General features: G+C 45.1%; 1 protein-coding gene across 1 annotated transcript in view; it reads left to right on the top strand.

Moving 5' to 3' along the window:
- The window catches only part of LOC146062675 (anosmin-1-like), a 44047-nt gene extending 27112 nt beyond the window's left edge, over positions 1–16935 (top strand). The window contains exons 11-14 of the mRNA XM_083174740.1: positions 473–641; positions 2049–2251; positions 4620–4752; positions 16471–16935. Coding sequence (XP_083030866.1) covers positions 473–641; positions 2049–2251; positions 4620–4751 — 504 coding nt within the window. The 3' untranslated portion in view covers position 4752; positions 16471–16935. The remainder of the gene's footprint in view (positions 1–472; positions 642–2048; positions 2252–4619; positions 4753–16470) is intronic.
- The last annotated feature ends 9606 nt before the right edge of the window (positions 16936–26541 follow it).

Below are 26541 nucleotides of genomic sequence, written 5' to 3'. Positions count from 1 at the left end.
TTCATGGAAATTAGACAACTATTACAGTCTTAAGATTTTAGATTACAAGGGCTGACATAGAGAATGATAGAAAAATATACCTAAACATGAAACAAAGGGAAAGTGGCCATATGTAATGGCACAGATAGCTGTATTTAAGTTATCTGAATGAATCATAAAGAGAATCGCTTAGAAAGGACTCACAGTTGCATCCAACTCTGAAAATGCATCCCTCTTTACATGTATATTTAATAATAATAATTTAAAAAAATACTTTTTTCAATACCAAAAAGCTTAATTTATTCTGAAAAAAAACAATAAAATGTGCAGTTAGGCCAATAAATCAAAAATGTTGCCTTTTTTTCTTTTAAAAGTGATACATTTGGAAAATGACACTGCTCATTAGGTGCACCACTAGATATGAATTGGTTAAATACGCAGTGATAGAGTGGGGGCTAAGTGTTAAATGAGGACTACCAATTTCTTTTTGCAGGGTTCAAACTTCATTATTACTGGGCTCCAGTTTGCATGCACGTATAAAGTAACTGTACGGCCGTTCACCCTTCAGGGACCACTAGCTGAAGAGGTGACATTTGTGAAAACGCCCAAGTGCAACAACATGAAAGTTAACAGCCTAAAACATGGACAATGTTCTAGAAGGGGTGAGTGGCCTTCAAACAAATGGCATATCTAAAAGCTGGTTCCAGCACACAGAATCCATCAGTAATATACTTATTCATCAGAGACAAAAGCAGAGAACACAACTCATTTTAATTATTTAATGCAGTTTTTAATAGTATCAAACAGCTGCGTGTGTATTTGTATTTATTTGTATTGTATTTTATCCAACTGTGGGGGTTACTCAGACCTGATCGCACAGCTGCTAATTCACAGGCTGGACGACTGCGCATATGTATGGCTTGCAGTACACATGCGTGATGCCATCCTGAGATAAAATCCAGTGAGATAAAATCCAGTGTCTTTTTTAATTGTTTTCTGACGCACGCCCGTTACCGTCCCCAAACTCCAGCTTCCTGTCAATCACCTTGCGAATGGCCAGCAGTTAAAGAAGTAGCATGATTTTATCGCAAGATGGCCTTGCATATGCGTACTATGGGCCTATCGATAATTGCCCAGCCTACTAGTTTGCAGCAATGCGGTCAGGTTTGAATTAGGCCCTATATTAGAAGTCTCACTATGTAATAATACACCTAATATGTCCACTGATTCATAGTAATTCATTTTTAAAAGCTCAAAAGGACACGTTGCTATCTATTTAGTGGAGAAGTTGTCCATGGCAACCAATTTCTATAAAATTATACCTAGCAAGTGATTGGATGCCATGGGAAACTTCTCCACTCTTTTCATTGCTTAATACAGTACATCACCAAACCCCCACACACACACACACACACACCCGCCCCACATACACACTTTGGGCCTGATTCAGACCTGATCGCATTGCTATGAATTAACACAGAGGACGATTATTGTGCGCGCAAGGCTGGCCTGTGCTGAAGTCCTACTTTTTCTATTCACAAGCCGTTTGCCATCTGATTGACAGGAAGTGCCAAGAAAAATGCTGGGCGTGCCCAAAAAGTGCTAGAAGTATCATGGAAAATACAGGCGTGACCAAGAGTTTTAGGGAAGGGTGCTTTGGCTTCAGGCCGGATATGCTTGTTTTTAAAGTAGCCGCCGAGTAAGTCTCTGGCTACTCCTAGCTTGTGACGACTGCTGCCCAGTGAACAAATTCCATGGTGACCCACTATGGATTTTGGTCATTTTTGCTCGGGAGCGAAGACTTCCCTAGGCATACATATCCATTTACACAGCGTACACATTTATTCGCAAGGCAGGATTTCACTATAGCGGGGCAGTGTCTACCTGATAGCTGGCCGCTGCATATTTATGGGCGAGATCGGGTCTGAATTACCCCATTTGACATAACTTAGAGATACTGCATGAACTGGATAATAAATATATATATATATATATATATATATATATATATATATATATATCTTTTTATTAAGTTCAGTAATGAAACATGTGTGTATCTGTAACTCCAGGGCGCCACCGTCTGTCCAGAAACGTGATGCACACACCAGAGAGGTTAAGTGCAGCCTTCCACAGGGTTAATGGAAGAATTGAAGGAGAATTTCACTGGCAAGTTTTGCAAAGTGAACAATCACACACCATTACAGCCTTTGTGGTCAGTTGGGCAGAGATATCAAACACTGCTACAGTTTACAACACACGGACCCTGCCACCTGTGAGTATGATTCAGTTCCAGAATTACACTTTTTGTTTTCTGGCCAATATCTGATTACAGTCTTGTGATCTAATAATATTGCAAATGACAGCAGAATTTTTATTTAATTTAAACATTATTACTAATACATTTGCAGAAACTGACCATCAGATTTACTCTAGAACTTGGGGCATAATTCAGCATGGATCACTAGTTAGAGGAAAAAGCAGCTGCATGTGATCAAAAATTTGCCACCCAGACAGAAAGAATCACCGCCCCTTGCAAAATTGCAGCTGCATTGTAATACAGATCCATTCGCAAAAAGTGATAGATCAAACATTTGTTTCCATCTGAGTTACGGTGCCCATACACAGTACAATTGCTGAGTGAGATGAGATGCGCGCTCCCGTTGCACAGCTCAAAAAGTAAGAGCTGCTCATACTTTTTGTACTAGATCTCATTTCATCGCATTGCAAAACCTATGCAATGCGATGCGATCTAGTCCAAATTGTATACAATAATTGTACCGTGTATGGGCACCCTAAGTCTAATGCTTCCACTAATCTGCCGAAAAACCATTGCTGTCATTGCTGACATCAGAGAAGCACCCCAGAAAAAGAAACAAACACACCCAGAAAACACCATAATGTATTTCCACCCCTAAACGCTGCCTTTCTGTAAATCAAACTGCGACTTCTATGCATACGGAAATGTACTCACCAATTGCAGCCAGGCACACGCAGTCATTTCATGGTGAATTGTGAAATCTCTAAATAGTGATCCATGCTGAGTAAGGCCGTAAGTGTTGAAATTCCTGACAAGTAATGCTGGGTACACACCAGAACGATTAGGGCTCAATCCCATCAATCTGGATCCAATTCCGACCAATTGGATGTAGAGTGTATGTAGATTGGGCATGTTTTTGCATGTTTAGATCCGATTCCAATCTCGATGGGCAGCCCCGCTGACATTTGGTCGTTTTACAGATCCTACCTGCTGCAGGTAGGATCTGTAAAAGACCCATTCAACAAGATACAGACTCAGATCGGATTGGGATTGGATTGGATGCAGATCGTTAGCAGATTGTGTGCTCCAACAGATCTGCTAACGATCTACTAAGAATCAGGATCGTTCTGGTGTGTACCAGACATAAATCAGGTTAAGGTTCGTACACACGGGGGGCGATTTTGTATAATATAGCAGGAACATGCTCCTGCGACCAGCTGATTATCACTGCCGGGCTCCCCCGGCAGTTTCTTTTTCATCAGCGACCATCTCTGGTCACTGATGAAAAGGAGAAACTGAGCAATATATCTCCCCCGTGTGTATGGGCCTTTAGTCTATGTAGTCCAAAGTGCTAATTAGCAGTACAGTAAATTCCAGCATGTAAAACGTTACATACTCACTTTGAATGTTAAGGTGACAGAAGAACCATTTTCATTAAGTGGTAAGTGATCTGCAGTATAGCTAAAGTGAGGACAGATTCCCTGGTGATTTTTCTAAAACAAAATGATACCACTTACACACTGCTATGCCAGGTCACACCCAGGATTTTGTACATGGACCCAATTTAGGCCCCTTTCAACTGGCAGCCAGTCCTGGCTTATTACTGGGCTGGTCCCGTTACTACGGATTATATCCGAGCCGCCAGCAGCCAGCTCTTCCTAGGCAGTGAATGGGAACCCCTGTTCTACCCTGCTTGCTACCCGATTTAAGCCTGGTGTTTTTACACTGCACAATATACAGGATTGCTGTGTGTTCATGTGCAATAATCCAGTATGTAGATGGCTGTGTGAAAGGGGAATTAGTATTTTCAAGGTATGGTATATTAGCCACTAGTCACAAAAATGATTCCTATTGAAGACCTGCTCGAAATTTCACCCTGTAAGATATTAGTACACTTTGCTGATATACTGTAGGCACATAATGCCCTCACAAGGCTTTTATGATGTAGTTTCAAATCCTAGCTGCTGCCGCTGAATGCAGCTAAAGTTGTCCGAATCTCTATGGGCATAATTCAACATTGTGCGCTAATGCGATGATCCCATATACAGCAGATGTGCAAAAATCTGAAAATGACACAGACGCTTGGACTTCTATTGAGATGCCCAATAACGGCTTCTCAGATCCAAGCAACTGCTTACAAATACAAATCCTTTGATAAATGACTCAGAGTTGTCATGCCTACGTACAGCCAAATATACACGTACACATAGGTCCGAGTACAAAATGCGAGAGCAATTAAAAAAGGATTCAGGTTTAGGAACAAGATGCTGCATTGTGTTCTGCAAATAAAATACAGTTTCTTTGTTATTTCATTGGTCCCGCAATGTTACAGTGGTATCAGTTTTGTATTTAATTACTTGGTCCCTCGCTATGTATCTTCTAGGATCACACCTTTACATATATTGAGGACCTCAAACCATCCACATCTTACCACATTACAGTCCAAGTGATCTCCAAGAATAAAAATGTATCCTCTGCAGAGAAAACTGTTCTCACACCTGGGGTGAGACTGTAAGGTTAGTGATTTGTATTTGCATAATAAGTGTCCCATGTTCAGTAGTTTTCGGACTAGACAAACCACATGATGACTCGGTATGCCAAGAATAAAAATACTATTTTCCAAACTTTTCTACCGCAAATCACAAATGACCTTCTCTCACTCCCGCCTCAAGGATTTTGCCAGTGCTGCAACTGACCACTGAAACTCTTGTAGTAATAATAATAATAATAGATGTGCTTGTGGACTAAATAATACAGGGTTACCTAATGAACCGACTAATCTTCTTTGTCCACACAACACACCGTGACAGAGAGGCAAGTATGAATTTTTCCCATATGCTAGCAGACACAGACTGCCACTTTGCAAAGGTCAAACACAATTTTATTGTGTTAACAGATTCAAGATAATAACCAAGATGTACTGTATATAAAAATACACAGAAGTATTGATGCAGTTTCCCTGGAACTTAAATTTAGATTAGTGACAGATGATACAAGCAAATAGAGTCATGGGCAAAAATAAATGGTAAAACACTTAGCATATATCAATAATTATAACAGATAGCAAACTGGTATAGCCTGACACAGGTGAGCACACTGGTTTGTAGGCTTTAGAGTAATGGCCCCCATACATTATGCAATTTTGGGCTGATTCCACACGATTTCAGCACTTGGGCTGATAAATCGCGTGAAATCGGCCCAAAATCGCATGTGTGTGATATTTGATCTGATCCGATGCACGGTCCCGTGCGCATTGGACCGGATCAGGAGGTCAGACGTACAGCATGTACGATCACTGCTGACCTCCTGCAGCGGGTGGGCAGCAGCGGCTCTTAACCCCTTCCTGACAGAGCCAGTTTTTGCGTTCCTGACAGAGCCCTTTTTTTCAAATCTGACATGTATCACTTAAGTGGGGATAACTTTTTTTTGCTTTTACTTATCCCAGTGATTTTGAGATTGTTTTTTCGTGACACATGGTACTTCAAATTAGTGGTAAATTTGGGTCGATACAGTCTGTGTTTTTTTGTGAAAAATACCAAAATGTCGTAAAAAAATGGAAAATTTAGCAATTTGCAAAATGTTAAATTTTCTGCTTGTGAGACAAATAATCATACCACTCAAAATAGTTAATAACTAACATAGACCATATGTCTACTTTATGTTTCCATCATTATTTCAACTTCCTTTTAATTTTTTTGGACACTAGGAGGCTTACAATATGAATAGCAAATTCTCAAATTTTCAAGAAAATTTCAAACACTGATTTTTTTAGGGACCAGTTCAGTTCTGATGTGACTTTGAGGGACTTGTATGTGAGACACCCCCATAAATGATACCATTTCAAAAACTGCACCCCTCACAGTATTCAAAACAGCATTTTGGAAGTTTGTTAACCCTTTAGGTGTTTCACAGGAATTAAAACAAAGTGTAGGTGAAATTTCAAAATTTCATTTTTTTTGCAGATTTGCAATATTAATACATTTTTCTAAGGAACACAGTACATTTTACTAGAGAAATGTGACTAAAAATTGATTCCCCCAATTCTTTTGTTTTCATAAATATCCTATATGTGGCCCTAGTGTGCACGTTGACCAAACCACAGGCTTCATAATAGAAGGAGCACCTACTTGATTTTGGAGCCTCCTTTTTATGAGATTATTTTTTAGGCACCATGTAGGTTACTAGGCACCATAAGATGCTAAAAGTTAGGAACCCCCCCACAAGTGACCCCATTTTGCAAACTACACCCCTCAGGGAATTCATCTAGGGGTATAGTGTACATTTCAAACCCCCAGGGGTTTCACCAATTGTGGTACAACTGGGCAGTGAAAATGAAAAATTAAATCTTTTACACAAAAATGCAGTTCTGGCTCAAAATTTTTCATTTTCAGAAGGTATGAAGTAGAAAAAGCACCCCAAAATCTGTGCCCCAATTTCTCCCGAGTACGGCAATGCCTCACATGTGACCAAAAAATACCATTTGGGTGCATGGCAGGACTCAGAAAGGAAGGAGTGATTTTTGGATTTTGCAGCTCAGATTCTGGTGGAATGTTGGTGGGTGCTATGTTGCATTAGCAAGACCCCCCCAAGCACCAATACAGTGGAACCCCCCCACAAGTGACCCCATTTTGCAAACTACACCCCTCAGGGAATTCATCTAGGGGTATAGTGTACATTTCAAACCCCCAGGGGTTTCACCAATTTTGATACAACTGGGCAGTGAAAATGAAAAATTACATTTTTTTACACAAAAATGCAGTTCTGGCTCAAAATTTTTCATTTTCATAAGGTATGAAGGAGAAAAAGCACCCCAAAATCTGTGCCCCAATTTCTCCCGAGTATGGCAATGCCTCATATGTGACCAAAAAATACCAGTTGGGTGCATGGCAGGACTCAGAAGGGAAGGAGTGATTTTTGGTGGTGGAATGTTGGTGGGTGCTATGTTGCATTAGCAAGACCCCCAAAGCACCAATACAGTGGAACCCCCCCACAAGTGACCCCATTTTGCAAACTACACCCCTCAGGGAATTCATCTAGGGGTATAGTGTACATTTCAAACCCCCAGGGGTTTCACCAATTTTGATACAACTGGGCAGTGAAAATGAAAAATTACATTTTTTGACACAAAAATGCAGTTCTGGCTCAAAATTTTTTATTTTCAGAAGGTATGAAGGAGAAAAAGCACCCCAAAATCTGTGCCCCAATTTCTCCCGAGTACGGCAATGCCTCACATGTGACCAAAAAATACCATTTGGGTGCATGGCAGGACTCAGAAGGGTAGGAGTGATTTTTGGATTTTGCAGCTCAGATTCTGGTGGAATTTTGGTGGGTGCTATGTCGCATTAGCAAGACCCCCCAAGCACCAATACAGTGGAACCCCCCCACAAGTGACCCCATTTTGCAAACTACACCCCTCAGGGAATTCATCTAGGGGTATAGTGTACATTTCAAACCCCCAGGGGTTTCACCAATTTTGATACAACTGGGCTGTGCAAATGCAAAATTACATTTTTTACACAAAAATGCAGTTCTGGCTCAAATTTTTTTCATTTTCACAAGGAATGAAGGAGACAAAGCACCCCAAAATCTGTGCCCCAATTTCTCCCGAGTACGGCAATGCCTCACATGTGACCAAAAAATACCATTTGGGTGCATGGCAGGACTCAGAAAGGAAGGAGTGATTTTTGGATTTTGCAGCTCAGATTCTGGTGGAATGTTGGTGGGTGCTATGTTGCATTAGCAAGACCCCCCAAGCACCAATACAGTGGAACCCCCCCACAATTGACCCCATTTTGCAAACTACACCCCTCAGGGAATTCATTAAGGGGTATAGTGTACATTTCAAACCCCCAGGGGTTTTACCAATTTTGATACAACTGGGCAGTGAAAATGAAAAATTACATTTTTTTACACAAAAATGCAGTTCTGGCTCAAAAATTTTCATTTTCATAAGGTATGAAGGAGAAAAAGCACCCCAAAATCTGTGCCCCAATTTCTCCCGAGTATGGCAATGCCTCATATGTGACCAAAAAATACCAGTTGGGTGCATGGCAGGACTCAGAAGGGAAGGAGTGATTTTTGGTGGTGGAATGTTGGTGGGTGCTATGTCGCATTAGCAAGACCCCCAAAGCACCAATACAGTGGAACCCCCCCACAAGTGACCCCATTTTGCAAACTACACCCCTCAGGGAATTCATCTAGGGGTATAGTGTACATTTCAAACCCCCAGGGGTTTCACCAATTTTGATACAACTGGGCAGTGAAAATGAAAAATTACATTTTTTTACACAAAAATGCAGTTCTGGCTCAAAATTTTTCATTTTCAGAAGGTATGAAGGAGAAAAAGCACCCCAAAATCTGTGCCCCAATTTCTCCCGAGTACGGCAATGCCTCACATGTGACCAAAAAATACCATTTGGGTGCATGGCAGGACTCAGAAGGGAAGGAGTGATTTTTGGATTTTGCAGCTCAGATTCTGGTGGAATGTTGGTGGGTGCTATGTTGCATTAGCAAGACCCCCCAAGCACCAATACAGTGGAACCCCCCCACAAGTGACCCCATTTTGCAAACTACACCCCTCAGGGAATTCATCTAGGGGTATAGTGTACATTTCAAACCCCCAGGGGTTTCACCAATTTTGATACAACTGGGCAGTGAAAATGAAAAATTACATTTTTTTACACAAAAATGCAGTTCTGGCTCAAAATTTTTCATTTTTATAAGGTATGAAGGAGAAAAAGCACCCCAAAATCTGTGCCCCAATTTCTCCCGAGTATGGCAATGCCTCATATGTGACCAAAAAATACCAGTTGGGTGCATGGCAGGACTCAGAAGGGAAGGAGTGATTTTTGGTGGTGGAATGTTGGTGGGTGCTATGTCGCATTAGCAAGACCCCCAAAGCACCAATACAGTGGAACCACCCCACAAGTGACCCCATTTTGCAAACTACACCCCTCAGGGAATTCATCTAGGGGTATAGTGTACATTTCAAACCCCCAGGGGTTTCACCAATTTTGATACAACTGGGCAGTGAAAATGAAAAATTACATTTTTTTACACAAAAATGCAGTTCTGGCTCAAAATTTTTCATTTTCAGAAGGTATGAAGGAGAAAAAGCACCCCAAAATCTGTGCCCCAATTTCTCCCGAGTACGGCAATGCCTCATGTGTGACCAAAAAGTGGCAGGACTCAGAAGGGAAGGAGTGATATTTGGATTTTGCAGCACAAATTCTGGTGGAATGTTGGTGGGTGCTATGTCGCATTAGCAAGACCCCCCAAGCACCAATACAGTGGAACCCCCCCACAAGTGACCCCATTTTGCAAACTACACCCCTCAGGGAATTCATCTAGGGGTATAGTGTACATTTCAAACCCCCAGGGGTTTCACCAATTGTGGTACAACTGGGCAGTGAAAATGAAAAATTACATTTTTTTACACAAAAATGCAGTTCTGGCTCAAAATTTTTCATTTTCAGAAGGTATGAAGGAGAAAAAGCACCCCAGAATCTGTGCCCCAATTTCTCCCAAGTATGGCAATGCCTCATATGTGACCAAAAAATACCAGTTGGGTGCATGGCAGGACTCAGAAGGGAAGGAGTGATTTTTGGATTTTGCAGCTCAGATTCTGGTGGAATGTTGGTGGGTGCTATGTGGCATTAGCAAGACCCCCGAAGCACGGTGAAATGATGAACCTAATAATCCATAGATGTGTGGTATATTTTAAAACACTCCTTTATACATAGGCCGGGTTTGTCGGGGCAAGTTTCACAGTGGAAAATAGTTTCCTTTCTTATTCCCTTTTTATAGCAAACTTTGCACCTTTTTTGTGTCCTGCCCTTTCTTGCAGTGGAAGGGGATTTCGTTCGGAAAATGCTGCCCTGGTACAATACGGGGGCCAGTACTAGAAGTACTGGGGCCCTCTGCCTGCTGGTTCCCAAATACTAGGCCCTTTATGACTTCCTCTTGAAAGTGCATAAATGTCCCCCTCTGGCCGGTAGAACGGAATAGCACGTAAGCGTTATACAGTGCCATCTGGATGATATACACGGCCAGCTTCTTGTACCAGATTTTTGTTTTCCGCAGGGCACTGTACGGCTTCAGTACCTGATCTGAAAGATCCACTCCGCCCATGTACCTATTGTAATCCAGGATACAATTAGGTTTGGAGGTGTGGGTACTGGTACCTCGTACAGGGACGGAGGTGGTACTGTCTCCGTGAATTGTTGTCAGTATAAGGACATCCCTCTTGTCCTTATATTTGACCAACAACATATTTTCGGTGCATATTCCCCTGCTTTCACCCCTTCTCATTACTTGGGCAATGTGCGTTTTTGGGAGGCCTCTTTGGTTCTTGCGCACAGTACCGCAAGCTGCTGTACCTCTTGAACCAAGGGCCTTAAACAGGGGGATGCTAGTGTAAAAGTTATCCACATAGAGGTGATAACCTTTATCCAGGAAGGGGTGCACTAAATCCCAGACAATTTTTCCACTAACACCTACGAGGGAGGGGGGGCATTCTGGCGGTTCAATTCTTGAATCCTTCCCTTCATATACCCTAAACCTGTGAGTGTACCCTGAGGTGCTTTCACACAGCTTATACATTTTTATGCCATACCTTGCCCTCTTACTGGGAAGGTACTGGCGGAATTTAACCCTTCCTTTAAAATGTATAAGAGACTCGTCTATGCAAATGAATTTATCTGGGATGTACATCTCTTCAAATTTGGCACTGAAATGATCAATGACCGGCCTGACTTTGAATAGCCGGTCAAAGGTGGGATCATCTCTGGGTGGGCACTGTGCATTATCGTTGTAATGCAAAAATTTAAGGATCGTCTCAAATCGAGCCCGGGACATGGCCATACGGTAAAATGGGGTGCTGTACAGAACATCTGTACTCCAATATTGCCTAATTTCTGGCTTTTTTACTATGCCCATATGAAACACCAGACCCCAAAACGTCATCATCTCTACTGCATCTACAGGGGTCCACCTAGCAAATGATGACGTGGGGTTTTGAGCAATAAACTGCTGGGCATATAAATTAGTTTGGTCCACCATTAAATTTATAAAATCATCAGAGAAAAATAGTTTGAAAAAGTCAATTTCTCTGAGACCTGTGGAATCAAATTGGATTCCTGGCATGGCCAAAAACTCAGGAACCTGGGGCTCAAAATTGTCTGGTGGTGGGGTCCATACGAGATCAATTATTGGGGGGTGGGTCTCAGCTGCTCTACGGGGGCGTCTTTGAGGGGGTCCCTCATCACCAGAGGAGGAAGAGGAGCTTAAGACGAATCCTTCAAATTCCCCGCTTGCATCACTGGCTGTGTCAGAGTCAGAGGCAAGCATGGCATATGCCTCCTCCGCTGAATACATTCTTCTGGATGACTGGGATGACATTTGGGATGACATTTGGGATGACATTTGGGATGACATTTTTATTTTTGTGTTACTGGTAGTGAAATGTTTCAACACGTGTATAGTGTAGGGGGGGTACAAACTTTATTTCAACCCGGGGGGTATGTAGTGTGTAGTGTGTATGTAGTGCAGAAAAAAAAATACTTTATACAAAAAAAAAAATTTGAAGGGGTTAAAAAAAAAAAAAAATTGAAGGGGTTAAAAAAAAAAAATTGAAGGGGTTAAAAAAAAAAAAAAAGGTCCTGCGCCAAAAATTGAGCACAGATGTTGGTCAGTAACGTCCGTCACTGAACAGCGCTCAAAGGCAACAGGAATTTGATCAAAAAAAAAAAAAAATAGATCAACCCTGTGCCGAAAAAGATGATCAGTGATGTACGTCACTGATCAGCGCACAGTGGCCACAGGACACCCACAAAATCACAGTGTGTGTAAAAAAAAAATTAAAAAAAGACCCCACAGCACCCACAAAAAAAAAAAGGTGATCAGTGATGCGACACTGATTACCAGTGAGGGGCAGCAGGTGCACAACCTTTGGTGCAACTGGCAGGTATATATATAAAAAAAAAAAAACCTCTGCACCCCCAAAAAGTTGCTGATCACCTCAGATATAGTGATCAGCACAAAAGGCGGGGGCAGCAGACACAAAATTTAGCACTCTCTATCACTCTCTGTCACTATCTCTCTCTATCTCTCTATCTCTCACTATCTATCACTCTATGACACTGCAGCAGCAGCACTGACAGTTATATATATGAAAAATAATCCCTGCACCCCCAAAAAGTTGCTGGGGGTGCACAAAATGGGGGCAGCAGACACAAAATATAGCAGTCTCTATCACTCTCTGTCACTATCTCTCTCTATATCTCTATCTCTCTATCTCTCACTATCTATCACTCTATGACACTGCAGCAGGTATATATATATATATAAAAAAAACCCTGCGCCCCCAAAAAGTTGCTGATCAGTTAATTTATACTGATCAGCACAAAAGGGGGGGCAGCAGTCAGTTATATAAAAAATATATAGCACAATCTGTCACTATCTCTCTATCTCTCTCTATCTCTCTCTCTCTATCTCTCTCTATCTCTCTATCTATAACTCTATTACACTGCAGCAGCACAAAATATAGCACTCTCTGTCACTAGGCCTCTCTATCTCTCTCTATCTCTCTCTCTCTATCTCTCTATCTAATAACTCGCAGCAGCACAACACAGCACAACACAGCACAGGATGTCACAATAAGAAGCAAGATCCAGGCAGTGATCAGGTAAGTATTTAGCAAGGTTCTGGTCAGTATATGGCGGCAGCTGGGCACGGTGACCGCACTGCACGCTATTCCAGACCGGAATGGCGTCTGCAGTGCAGTCACCGTTAGTTTAAACCCCCCTCCATGGCTGTGATTGGTCCGTCGGTCCGACGAACCAATCACGGCCTTTGGGGGCGGGCGGGGTGAGGTGGGGTGACACCAGTGTCACCCTTACACCCCGCGGTGATTGGTGCTGTACTTTACAGCACAAATCACCTCCGATCCCGTGTCACCGGCGAACGTTATTCGCCGGTGACACAGAAAACGCTGTGAATGGCTGTTCACACTGAACAGCCAATCACAGCGATCGCCGATGGGGGGGCGGCATCGCAGCCCCCCCTGGGCATGCAGGGACATGTCTGCTGTCAGGGACAGCAGACATCGTCCCTCTGTCACTGCGTCTCTAGACGCAGTGACAGTTTGAAGTCATGACGTATATATACGTCATGTGTCGGGAAGTACTTCCCGGCCATGACGTATATATACGTCAAATGTCGGAAAGGGGTTAAATGAGTGGCCGGCGGGTGCATTAGGGGGTGCCAGTGAGGAAGCAGTGCGGCTGCGGTGGTATCAGAACAGTGAGGCGGGTGGCGGTGATCATCAGTGTGCTGTGCAGTGAGCGGGCAGCAGCGGCTATTACAACTTTAAAATAATGTGTCAAATGACTGTTGGCTTCTGATTGGCTGAGATAGATCACTCTCAGCCAATCAGCGGCAGCCAGGAGGGAGTGCTCTATCTCAGCCAATCAAAAGACGGACAGTCATTCAACACATTTTAAAATTCTTATAGCCGCCGCTGCCCGCCCGCTGTGGCACTGCACACTGATAATCACTGCCACCCACCTCACTGTTCTGATCACCGCTGCGGCCAGACTGCTTCCTCACTGGCACCCCCCGCTGCACCCGCCGGCCATTGCTCCTCACAGGAACCACCGCTGCCCGCCCCACTGCTCCTCACCACCCTGCAGCTCCCTGGTTTTTTACATGTGATAAATCACATGCGACAAGTCGGCCTAATGAATGGGGGCCTTAGCAGTCTCTATAACCAGCAGTGATAAATAAATAACAAGCATGTGAGCACGTGACAAGTGAGCAGGCCGGCTGTAGGCCTTGGTACACAGTCTTTATAACCAGCAGTGAGAAACAAGCATGTAGATATGCACATGACCAGGGCCGGTGCCGCCACTAGGCAGGACTAGGCATTTGCCTAGGGCGCCGGCCACTGGAGGGCGGTGATGAGCCGCCGAGGAGAGATACCATAAAGGTACCATAGAAAGCGGGGAGCAGGTAAGACAGAAGGCTTCCCTCTTCCCCCACCCCCCATCCCGCCTCTGAATCAACGCTGCCCTCCCCCCCTGGACGTGGGGGCTGCTGCGGCAGCAGTATTGCCCGCATCACAACCACCCCCCTGGAGTGCGGGCAGCTGCTGCAGTATCGCCCGCAAATCCCCCCCCCCCCCGGAGCGCGGGTGCCCGCCGCAGTATTCCCCCCCCCCCCGAAGCACGCAGGGGGGGGTGCATTGGGAGGCGGGCAGAGGATTTGCCTGGGGCGGGGGGAGGCTTGCACCGGCCCTGCACATGACAGGTGAGCAGGGCCGGCTGTAGGCCTTGGTACACAGTCTTTATAACCAGCAGTGAGAAACAAGCAAGTAGGTATGCATGTGACAGGTGAGCAGGCTGGCTGTAGGCTTTAGGACACAGTCTTTATTCACCAGCAGTGAAAAACAAGGAAGTAGGTGCGCACGTGACAGGTGAGCAGGGCCGGCTGTAGGCCTTGGTACACAGTCTTTATAACCAGCAGTGAGAAACAAGCAAGTAGGTATGCATGTGACAGGTGAGCAGGCTGGCTGTAGGCTTTGGGACACAGTCTTTATTCACCAGCAGTGAGAAACAAGGAAGTAGGTGCGTATGTGAAAAGTGAAGCGACCTCATGATGGTACGGATAGGTGAATTCAAGATTTGGTAGGTAGTGGTATCACAGTAGTACTTAATATTGGTTGATTTGACCAAATATTAAGCTGGTACAAGACAGGAGTCTGTCCAAAGTCTCTGGTGTCCGATCACATATGGTAACGCTGTCCACCCAACGTGTTTCGTTGTCATCCAACAACTTTTTCAAAGGCATAGCACTCATTGCAGGGTCACTTGTTTTAGGCCTTGGAACACTGTCTCTATAACCAGCAGTGATAAACAATCAAGCAGCTATGTATGTACAAGGTTAGCAAAATGGCTGTAGGCTTTGGGACACAGTCGCTATAATTATTTATTTATTAACAGTTTCTTATATAACGCAGCATATTCTGTTGCGCTTTACAAAAGGAGACAGTGATACAACAAACTGGGTATTTACAGACAGTCAAAAGGTATTAGGGCCCTGCTCGCAAGCTTACAAACTATCGGGAAATAGGCATTGATACATAAGGATAGATATTATTTATTGCATTAATTCCACCAGAATGCAAATGTTCCTGGTGCGCTGTAAGATACGGTGACCCAGCAGTTTGGTTATGGGTCAGGAGGATGGAAAATGTGAAAAAGAAAGAGAGTGGATATGTGTGGACTGTACAGTGGGGATGTGATTAGATAAGAACAGTATATGAAGATGAAGTGGCTGGTTCTGGAATTTGATAAGCTTGCCGGAAGAGGTTAGTTTTCAGGGAATGCTTGTAGGTTTGGAGAATGGAGGAGAGTCTTATTGTGCTTGGGAGGGCATTCCACAGCCTAAAGAAAGTCCTTCAATCGGAATGGGAGCGAGTTTAATCAGTAGTGATAGGTAGCACGCAGGTATGCAAATGACAGGTGAGCAGGCTGGCTGTAGGCCTTGGTACATATATTTTTCATAAATTTTATGTAACATTTTTTAGTACTTGTGTAGGTTTACGGCGGCACTGGGATCGCATCGCATTGCACGCAAATCGCATGTGATGTGACGCAATGGGATTTAGCACACCCCCACTATCCACGTTTAGCACACTATTCACGTCACCCTGAAGCGTGGCGAGCGGAAGCGGTACACGTCCTCCCGACCTGTTCATACCCTCACTATCCACGCCGGCATGGAGTTGACTTTATAAAGTGTGGCGAGCCACCGAGCCCGAAGCGTGGCAAGCGCAGCTAGCCCTGCGAGGGGACGCGGAATACACATCAAGTAATCCGCGGCCCCGCTCGGGGCTCATTTTCCGCGGCCGCTTGCCACTCTTCCAGCTCCATGGCGTGCTGCGCTCGCCAAACTTTATAAATCAACTCCACACCGACGTGGATAGTGGGGGTATGAACAGGTCAGGAGGATGCGTACCACTGCGCTTGCCACGCTTCGGGGTGATGTGGATAGTGGGGGTGTGCTAAGTAATAGTGGGGGTGTGCTAAATTGAATTGCATCGCACGCGACGTGAAACTGCACAAGTACATCTCATTGCATCGCATGCGATGGAATCCCAGTGCCACCGTGAAACTGCACAAGTACCCTTTTTTTTATCCTAAAATAATTGCATTTTCCTTCTTTTCTTCTTAAAGATTAAAGGAAACATTACTGATTTCTATCAAAGCTGCTGGAAATGAATTTGAGAAGATTTTCATGTCCTCCTGCCATGGAAGAAAAAGAACACCACAAAGATCCTACCGTCATGGAGTATATACTGTAGGAGTGCTATCCCACTTTTGGCCATATTTTGACCAGTCTATCTATGCGCTAAACCAACCTATCTCACTAGTGCCACATCATTCATCTTGTGTGACTTGGAACAAATTTCAGTCAGTCAAAGAAAGCTATCCTTTCTAAAGAAAGTAATGTACTGTCATCTTATGGAAGCTAAGAATTTAATATTGTTAGTGTTACTTTAAAAATCCAGAATCTCCATTTAACATACAGCACAAGGATCATGTAATATGTAATACTTTTGTACACACATTATATATTTTATTTGTACAGGGCAGTTTTAAGTTAACATTGAACAATGGTTTTGTATATACTTGCATTTCTACTTGTTTGTATTTTTTTATTATTAAAATAAATATTTATAGTTGCTGTAGTTATGCTGAAAACATGTAATATGCACTACCAGATGCAGTAGAGAAACATATCCTTTACTGAAGCATTACAGCAAGTAGAAAACCGAAATGTTGGTGCCCGATCTGCTCCAATAAGAGATGTTGGGCTCCCACTATAGTAAGTACGCTAATTCCCCCACTATCCATGTCGGCATGGAGTTGATTTTCTATAGTGTTGCGAAGCCTGGTGAGCGCAGCGAGCCCCGTGAGGGGACGCGTAAAACTAAGCAAATAGCTTAGTGGGCGCCCAACTAACATATAAGTACCTATTTTTCTAACTGGAGAGTGCACTCCTTTTATATTGTGTGGAACCCCATAATATATTTACCCAATACACAGGGGGATATTCTGGCTGATTCGCTCGGATGCAAATTCACACCCTTGCAAGTCAACCAGAAGCCGCCCTGCGAATGGTGGTATGCCCACCCTCCCTTTGCAAGCCGATTCCTTTATCTGGCATGCGAATGGATGTTTTACATAAACATCCATTCGCAGGCCAGGGGGAACCTCCCACATCTTGGGAGGTTGGTCGCTGACCATCGAAATATGTGGTGCGGGCACGCATATCAAAAGTGACTCTCAGGTCACTCAGATATGCATGCACATTCAGGAGGAAACAGGGCCAGCGCCACCACTAGGCAGTTTTAGGCATTTGCCTAGGGCCACTGGAGGGCGGTAATGAGCTGCCAAGGAGAGCAACGGAACTCATCCCAGCAGGGTCAGGGAGCGGGGAGCCGGTGAGTGAATGATATGACCCCCCACCCCCCTATCTAGTGCCCGAGGATAATCATCGGCGGATGGAAGCCGCCCACTCCCCCCAGCTAGTAATAGGCAACAATCCCCGTGCGGCACCCCCGGCAGTCCCCGTGCGGCACCCCATGGCAATCCACCTGCGTCACGCACCGCCCGACAATCCCCATGCGGCGGTACGCACCCCCAGACAATCCCCGTGCGGCACACACCCCCAGACAACCCCCCCCCGGAGCAAGGTAAGAACCGCGCTGTATTAGAGTAGTGCCATGCTGAAATCCCCCCCCCCCAGGGCGTTGCGGGGGGGATTTGCCTGGGGCGGGGGGTGATCTTGCACCGGCCCTGGGAGGAAATAGGCGGGCAGCTGACATCCAGAAATGTGGCTGCGAATACGCCAAACATCAGTCCCCGTGCGAACGAACGGCCACTGCAAACAGACCTGAATAAGGTCCACACTGTGCAATTTATGTTCTATTCAATCCCGATTCAATTGGGATCGAATCAGGATTGAATCACTCTGCAGTGTACACATTAGATTTAGACTATAATACAGATCTGTACTACAGTATATAGACCCTTATTCTGATCGGTGCGTACTTTTCCGAATTCTTTCGGATGGCGTTTTTTTGCCGTCTGCGCATGCGTGGAGAACGCGACGCGCATGTGCCACGCATGGTCTCCGTACTTGTTCTCACTAATGCTGTACAGAAATGTGCACCGCAATCATTCGGCCAATATGGATGTGTTATGGGCGTCATGCGGAATGACACAGGGGCGTAGTTTCAAAGTGGGCTAAACTGGGCGGAAACATGGGCGGACACGGGGGAGTACACATATTTTGGTAGGCGTGCATTCGGACAGCACGCCGAATGCACGCGAACAAAAAGGCAAGAAATGTGCGGTGTCCAAAAGGCTACTCTTGCTTTGCGGACACCACTCGGTCATGCGCTAGGCAATCGGAACGCCTAATCAGGACGGACGCACCTCAACCAATGTCACCTGAACCCAATACAATCACATACTTTACCCATTACTTGTTAATTACACGCTTCTCACTGCTACAATTGGAAGCATGCAGCTTAAAGGGAACATTACATGCTGCACTTGTCACACACTTTTACACTGCAAATAATCAACACAGCTTAATATTATTAATACTAATACACATGGCACTTCTGCATGTATCAATTAATACAGACATTTGTGGGGCCAAAATAATATTTATTTAAGACACTTTGGTAAAAATGTAAAAAACAACACAAAACAAATGGGACCATAACAGGCCAAAAAAGAAATAATATAGAAGAAATAGCCACAGCAGAATCATTAGGAACACATCAGGTGGCTTCACAACAAAAGTACAGCACCAACACTTCAAGTACAGCACACAGTAATGCTAGCCGAAACAGGGCAACAGGGGAACCAAACATGACATTTGAACCGCGGGGAAATGTGGTGACCCTGGGCACGGATGTTGACACAGGATGCTGACACACACAGCTCAATGGAAGATTTGGGAAGACATAACGGTGGAGATTAATGGGGACACAAGTTCATTTGCGAGCACGTTTGCCCCTGGCAGGCTCCTTGCCACGTGCAGCAGGTCTTCGGCCTCGTCCACGGCCAGAGTCAGATGGTGCCTCATGTGGAGCACATGCTGGTGAGGGGGTGGATGTTCTTCCCCCTCTGGCAGCAGGAAGTGATGGTGTTGGTAATGCACCCGAAGCGGGTGACATTAGGGCCCTATTGCTGGTAACTACCTCCACCATAAGTTCATTATGGCGGAGGAGGAGGTCATTTTGCCGCAGGGCTTGATCAGCCAGCACCTGCAGGCTAGCAGCAATAGCTTGATGGCTGGTACTCATAGCTTGCCGGCTGGCACTCATAGCCTGCAGGCTCTCAGCAATACTCTGCTGGCTGGTGGTCAAACCCTGCAGCACCTCCTCGGCCCTACGCACCCGCTCGAATGCAGACTCTCCCTGCTGCACAATACTATCCAGCACACGGCCCCACATGGACAATTCAGCCGCGGACAATCCCGGCGGCTGCTGCACGGGCCTGCTACTGGGGCCAGGTGGCACAGACTCCACAGCCTCCTCAAGAGAATCTGGACCAAGCGGTGGGGATGCTGTTGAACGAGAAATTACCAATTACCACACATTCCATGCCAAATGTTAAACATCTACTTATGGCCTGGCAAATAATTACCTTCAAGCGTAGAAGCCATCACTTCCGCTGGGGACTCGCTGTCTATAGTGCTCACCCCCCGGATCTCCTCCACTGCTATACACCACTGGGCCATCTCTTCCAGGGGGGTGAGCTCCAGCTTGGATGGCATGGGGCCAGCCCCAGAGGTGTGGCTGTGTTCCCACCGCTGGGTCAATTTCTTCTTGAGGTTGCCTTTGAAGTCGTGCCACCTGCAATCAAAGTGTACATATTAATACATGTAACTACTCATGTTTGCTGTAGCACCCATTGCAATCTGAAACATAATACAACATGTGACTACTGACACCAAACTTACATTATATTCATTTTTCAAACCAACCCTTAGAAGATACAAAAACAGTCACACTCCAATAACTATCAATTCTATGTCATGGCCAACATGTCTGTGCCTCCAAGCAACGTGAACACCCATTGACCAACTCCATCTAATATTGAATGTTAACATTACTGGACTTGTACTACTCAAATGTAACACACATGTACTTGCCTCTTCTTAACGTGCTCCGTCTGACAAACTTGTGGAGCCACTGCATTAATCTCCGTCGTTATCTCCTCCCAGATCTTCCATCTCCTTGTGTGTGTCAACTTCACCGCTGGGCACTCAATTAAATCACGTGCCCAGGTCACCAGGATGTCAAGCTCCCGCTGTTCATATGCCATGTTTCTTGTGGTTGGTTCCTCTGTTGCCCCACTGCGGCCACGGGCACGGCCACGGGCACTGCCACTGCCACGGCCACCGGTTGCTGTACTTGAAGTGCTGGCCTGGCTACTCTGTTGGGAAGCCACCTGCTGTGTTCCCAATGATTCTGCTGATGCTGAGGATGGCCCTGCTGCTGATTGGCCTGATGTGGATGGGCCATCTGGGTGCTCTGGGTTGAGGGGCACATAGGTGGTGTTGGCCTCCATGCGTGCCAAGAGATTCTGCACCACCTGGTCTTCCTCTGACTCTGAGCCTGGCATGTTTGCAACAACTGTTTGCCTTTCTAGGACAACTTTAAATACTATTTCTGTAATTGGCGTTAATCAGCTGCAACCTGCGTTCCGTACGGCCGCGTCCCGTACGCCAGCGTCAACCGTGCGGCGCATACGTCCCGCCCCTTGGTGTTGAAAAATATTTCCCAAAAACATGGCAAACTCAGTAAGTCTGATTTATTTGCTAAATGCAGATTCCAACACCAATGACCAAATACAACTGAGGTCAGACATGCAATGTATATTTGAATGTACTTCTGTACTGTGCACTTGTTTGCTATGTAGTACAACTGACACTACTCATTCCATATGTCAATCCAGTCCACCACTTAGCCACAAGTAATCAGTGCTAGCATCCAAATCACATGTGAAAGCACTCCACATTCAGGTTAGATGCTAGCTACTTTTCATTCCACCTCTGTAGTAGGGGCCAGTAGAAGGTAAGTGTACACATGGCAGCATGTGGAGTTAGGTGTAAGTGTCTAGAGATGCACACTATTTCACCTGTTGCTTAGACCCATGTTTGGTGAATGTTATAGATTAGATATAATGTGTTTCCATCTTATTTTACACTGTTTAGGATGGGTGTGCGATGCAATGGGTTAGCCGTCTGTTCGGGCGCATACACGCTGTTAGTGTACAAATGAACAATAAAGTTAATACCAAATATCACTCTGATCAACCAATGACAGCACATGATTGTTTGATTTGTGCCATTGCTAAGATGGCGGCTTATGGCAGAGCAGCACCCTTTTCTGCAGCCGAGCTGAGGACACTGGTCTCCGTTATGGAGACCAGGCTGGGGCGTGCGGGCCCATTCATAACGAATAGGCAGAAACCCTCTGCCTATGCGGTGGCCCGCCGGCGGATATACGCCCGCACCCATGTGCGGCGGACCATCGCTCAGCTGGAGCGGCGGTGGTCCGACCTCCGGCGCAGGGAGCCAGAGAGGCTTCAATCCATAAGGGCCAGCATTGCTAGATGTGAGTATTTCAACAGTAAATGTGGATTTGTACATGATTGCTTACCTGACATTATTTAATCCACTAAGGATGTATGTATGAATGGATTGCACTCACACACCGCCACTTTCCACGCACGTATTTGATAAGATGTACTGTGCTGATTACAGCTAATCCGGAAAGCACAAACTGCTTGGGGGCTTTGCTATGATCAATACACTACATTTTATGAAATCCATGTTGACATGTATAGTCGACATGTTGACATAGTCCACATGACGACAAGTGGTAACATTACGTCACGTCGGCCGCAATGTACTGTAACTATAACAGTACAATGCGTCCGACCGACGCGATATTTCATAGTATAAGCACTATATAGTGCTTATCATGTCAGTCGCGTCGGACACAATGTACAAGGGCTGAGACCGACGCAATCAATATTTTTATTAATACTCCGCCACACTTATCTGGCGAAATCGCGTCGGTCGGGGTGAAAGGGACGATGTACCGCGAGCGACGCGAGGTATGAGAACTGACGTCTATAGTAAGTGCTTCTGAGTTCTTCTAATATAAAACATCGCGTCGGTCTGAGGCATTGAACTGTTTAGAACGTCTCCCAGCGACCGACCGACGCGATTTTGATGACGGGCAAAGGCCAAAGGCGCCAAAAGCACCCTGGGGAAGGACAACAGCAGCCATTTTACATGGACATTAATCAGTTGATGCAGCTGAAGTTTCTGGCTCCCTGCCCCTGCGCAAAAAGTAAGCAGATGTCGTGATTATTCTATTCAGGTGGGGTGTGGGGTTTGGGAGAGTCATATACAGAGTGTTGTAGGGGGGGGGGGGGGCGGGGGGGGCTTTTTTTTTTGGGGGGGGGGCGCTTTAGGGGGACAATGATATATATATTTATATAGCTAGTTTTTATTATGTGTAGAAGCCCTGTTATGCAGGGTGGGGTACAAGTATTCATGCTGAGGGAAGAGGGAGATGAGGGGAGACAGGGGGGAGTGGGGAGAAGAACTACATAAGGGGGGTTGTGATCATGTATACCAGTGATGAAATCCAGGGTGTTGTATAGTTTTTAAAGTGTGTGGATCAAGTCTATTTTCAAGGGTACTGCTCATGTATAGATGTAGACAGTGATCATGTGAAGGTGGTGATGTTGTGCAGGTTTTAGGGTGATCTGACTAATGCACTTGGGTGTACAAAGTGTTGATATATTGCCAGGATCATATTCTCATGTGGTTGTTATTGCAATGGTGCTTCAGGTATCATGATGTATCCTATTACTGTTAATGTGCAAGCTTTTGATTTTTTTCTGGTTTTTTAAAAATGAAAAAAAAAGTTGGAGTAGACTTTGTGTAACTTGTGTTCGATTACAGTGCCCAAGTCACGCCATCCCGAAGCGTGGCGAGCGGCGGCGGTACGCGTCCTACGACCTTTTCATACCCCCACTATCCACGTCGGCGTGGAGTTGAGAATAGAATAGTGTGGCGAGCGCAGCGAGCCACCGAGCCTGAAGCGTGGCGAGCGCAGCGAGCCCCGCGAGGGGACGCTGATACCTGTGTAGCTGACGAGGGGACGATGATACCTGTGTAGCCCACGAGGGGACGTGGATACCTGTGAAGCCCGCGAGGGGACGCAGGGATCTGTGAAGGTATCAGCGTGCGCTCGCCACGCTTCGGGCTCCGTGGCTCGCTGCGCTCGCCACACTATTCTATTCTTAACTCCACGCCGACGTGGATAGTGGGGGTATGAAAAGGTCGTAGGACGCGTACCGCCGCCCCTCGCTGCGCTCGCCACGCTTCGGGATGGCGTGGATAGTGGGGGACACATATCTATCAGTGCTTCTGTCAGCAAATGTGGTGTATATTGTAGTTATTATGTAATATGCAGTTAGTGTCTCAGATTAAAGCCTTCTTTTTTTTCCGTATTTTATTTCAGTTCTTTACATCTGATTGTGTAATTTGCCAATAAGGCTAATTTGGGATTTTCTGCCCTTTGTTTCCAAAATCTACACCGTCTCAGGTAAATATTAGTGGCTTTCTGTTGCGTATTACTGAATAACAGTGGAGTGCATTGTAGTTTGCAGGGTAAACTTCATTTTTGAATATTTTTTTACAGCATGGAGCGTAATGTGGACCGCCATCTGTTGAAGAAGTTGATCGATCTCTACAAAGAGAATAGATGCCTATGGCGAAAAGATCATATTGATTTTCACAATCAGGCAAAGCGGAATGAGGCATTTGGGAAGATCTCGGCCTACGCTAGGAGACGTGTCCCTAATGCAGATGTCACATGGGTCCGGAAGAAACTCACTAATATGCGGACAGTGCTGGTGAAGGAGCATAATCGGGTCCGGGAGTCGCAAGCTTCGGGAACCGATCCGGCCAACGTGTACCAACCGAAGTTGTGGTATTATGACCGGATGCTGTTCATTGGGGAGGAACAAGGAAGGACAGAAGCAGAGGGAACTACTACGGATGAAGGCTCTTCATCCAGTGCACAGGAGAGTGCGGACGTAGTAAGTATCGTGTTCAAACATGTTCAGCATGTAAATGGAAGTGAAATGCAATGTTTTAACATTTTTTTTTTGTTTCTTTTCATTTTAGGTAGTTCCCTCTGAGTCAACGCAGCAGGCTGAGTCGGTGTCGGAAGTGGCGGCTCCTGTGGTGGCGAGCACGTCATCAGCTCCCCCAGGAGGCGTAGGAGGAGACAGCCGACAAGACCTGCTGCTACTGGCCAAGAACATTGCTGCCCCTACAAGGAGGAAGCATTAAATAATCCCCCCGATGAGTATCAAATGCTCACTAATCATGTGTGCGCAGAAATGCGAAAGTGGAAGCGTCCAACGTACCACTACTTTAAGCGGTTGCTGTATGACTGTATGTTGCGGGCAGCCGAGGATGACATCTGTGCTGACTGCAAGGTAACGACATGCCGCACTGCGCACGTAGAGCCACCATGCCAACACCCACATCACCCCCCCATGTTCAATGCGCCGGTTGCTCCTCCGCCTGCCCCTTACTACGCGCCGGGACCCCCTATGCCACCACCTCAATTTATAATTTGGCAGCAATGTTCTTGTTTCTGTTCCTTTCTGATTTCTGGTCATGTACTGCAATTTTGGTTGGTGAACGTTGCAGTCCGGTCTTCCTGAAGTTTGCGATGACCGTACTTGTTTTGCTCCTTCACTAACCACTGTTCTGCATATTTGTGTTTTCTTCCGGATTCATGTGATTGTTTGCATTAGTGGGCACAGTTTTCTAGTGTGCCGTTATCTTCCCATGCCTCATTTCAATTTGCCTGGTTTTGATAGCCAGGCATCTATTCTCCTTGTACTGATCGATCAACTTCTTCTGCATTTGATGAACCTATGTTCTTCTTGTATTTTACTTTTGTAAAAAAAACGAAAACTAAAAAAAATGCTTAAAAAAACGAAAAAAAATACAAAATGCTTAAAGATACCAAAAAAAAGTTAAAAAACAACAAAAAAGAAAAAAAAACAAATAAAAAAGTTTAAAAACAACAAAAAAAGAAAAAAAAATAATTGAAAAATGTATGATCCTGTGTGATGTATTAATTGCAAATAATTGAAAAATGTATGATCATGTGTGATGTATTAATTTATTTATTATTTATTTAAAAAAAAAAAAAAAAAGGCGAGTTATTAGTGAAAAAAATAAAAAAAAGTCCAAAGAAGAAGTTAAAAAATGTTTTAAAATAAAACCCGTTAAACGTATTGACATGTGTCGTGTGATTTATTGTGTCTAATTGCTGGTTTAAAAATGGGGTGCAAAATGTAAACCTGTGAATGTGGGGTATAATTGTAAGCACCCATGTCAAAACATGAAATGGGTGCTTGCAATGAAGAAATCGCGTCGATCGCGTCGGGGCCATTGAATACTGACATTCAGTGCTCCCGATGGGACCGATGGCTTCTAATGCCGCCGATTTCGGTCAATTCTTCAATCATCGCGTCGGTCGCGTCGAGGTAATTGAAGCATGGTACACAATATCCGCGATCTCTGAAATCAAGAGCATCACGTCCGTCGGGGTTGATCGCGGCCCTTATAGTGCACTAAATAAGAGCCGCGACCGATCCCGATTGTGGCCGTGCTAGGAAACAAGTACCGATTTGTGTGAGTTATTTTGTTTCTGTGCAGGGTAAATACTGGCTGCATTATTTTTACACTGCAATTTAGATTTCAGTTTCAACACACCCCACCCAAATGTAACTCTCTCTGCACATGTTACATCTGCCCCACCTGCAGTGCACATGGTTTTGCCCATTTTGAGAACAAATTTGTACTGCGGTCAGATCTGAATAAGGGCCAAAGCTTGCTTGTCAGGGCCAAGCTACTGCAATCATGCAGATTCCCAAGCCCTTATGTAATTATTGCATGGTTGCCTACCTGACCCTCTCCTTCAGGGAGAAAATGCTCTGTTCCTGGTCTTCCCTGGTAATGTATGATTGCCATCACCTGTGGTGAAACACCTTTCTTATCAATAACCTAGCTCACCACAGGTGATGGCAATCTTAAGGTGCATACACACGGGGGCGATTTAGTGCAAAATCGCGGGAAATATGGTCGCTCAGCGACCATATTGCCCGCAATGG

Source organism: Crinia signifera, chromosome 3, assembly GCF_055691185.1.
Source record: "Crinia signifera chromosome 3, ASM5569118v1, whole genome shotgun sequence".
Classification (NCBI taxonomy): Eukaryota; Metazoa; Chordata; class Amphibia; order Anura; family Myobatrachidae; genus Crinia; species Crinia signifera.
The sequence above is the reverse complement of the archived record's forward strand: the minus strand, read 5'-3'. Positions and strand labels throughout refer to the sequence as shown.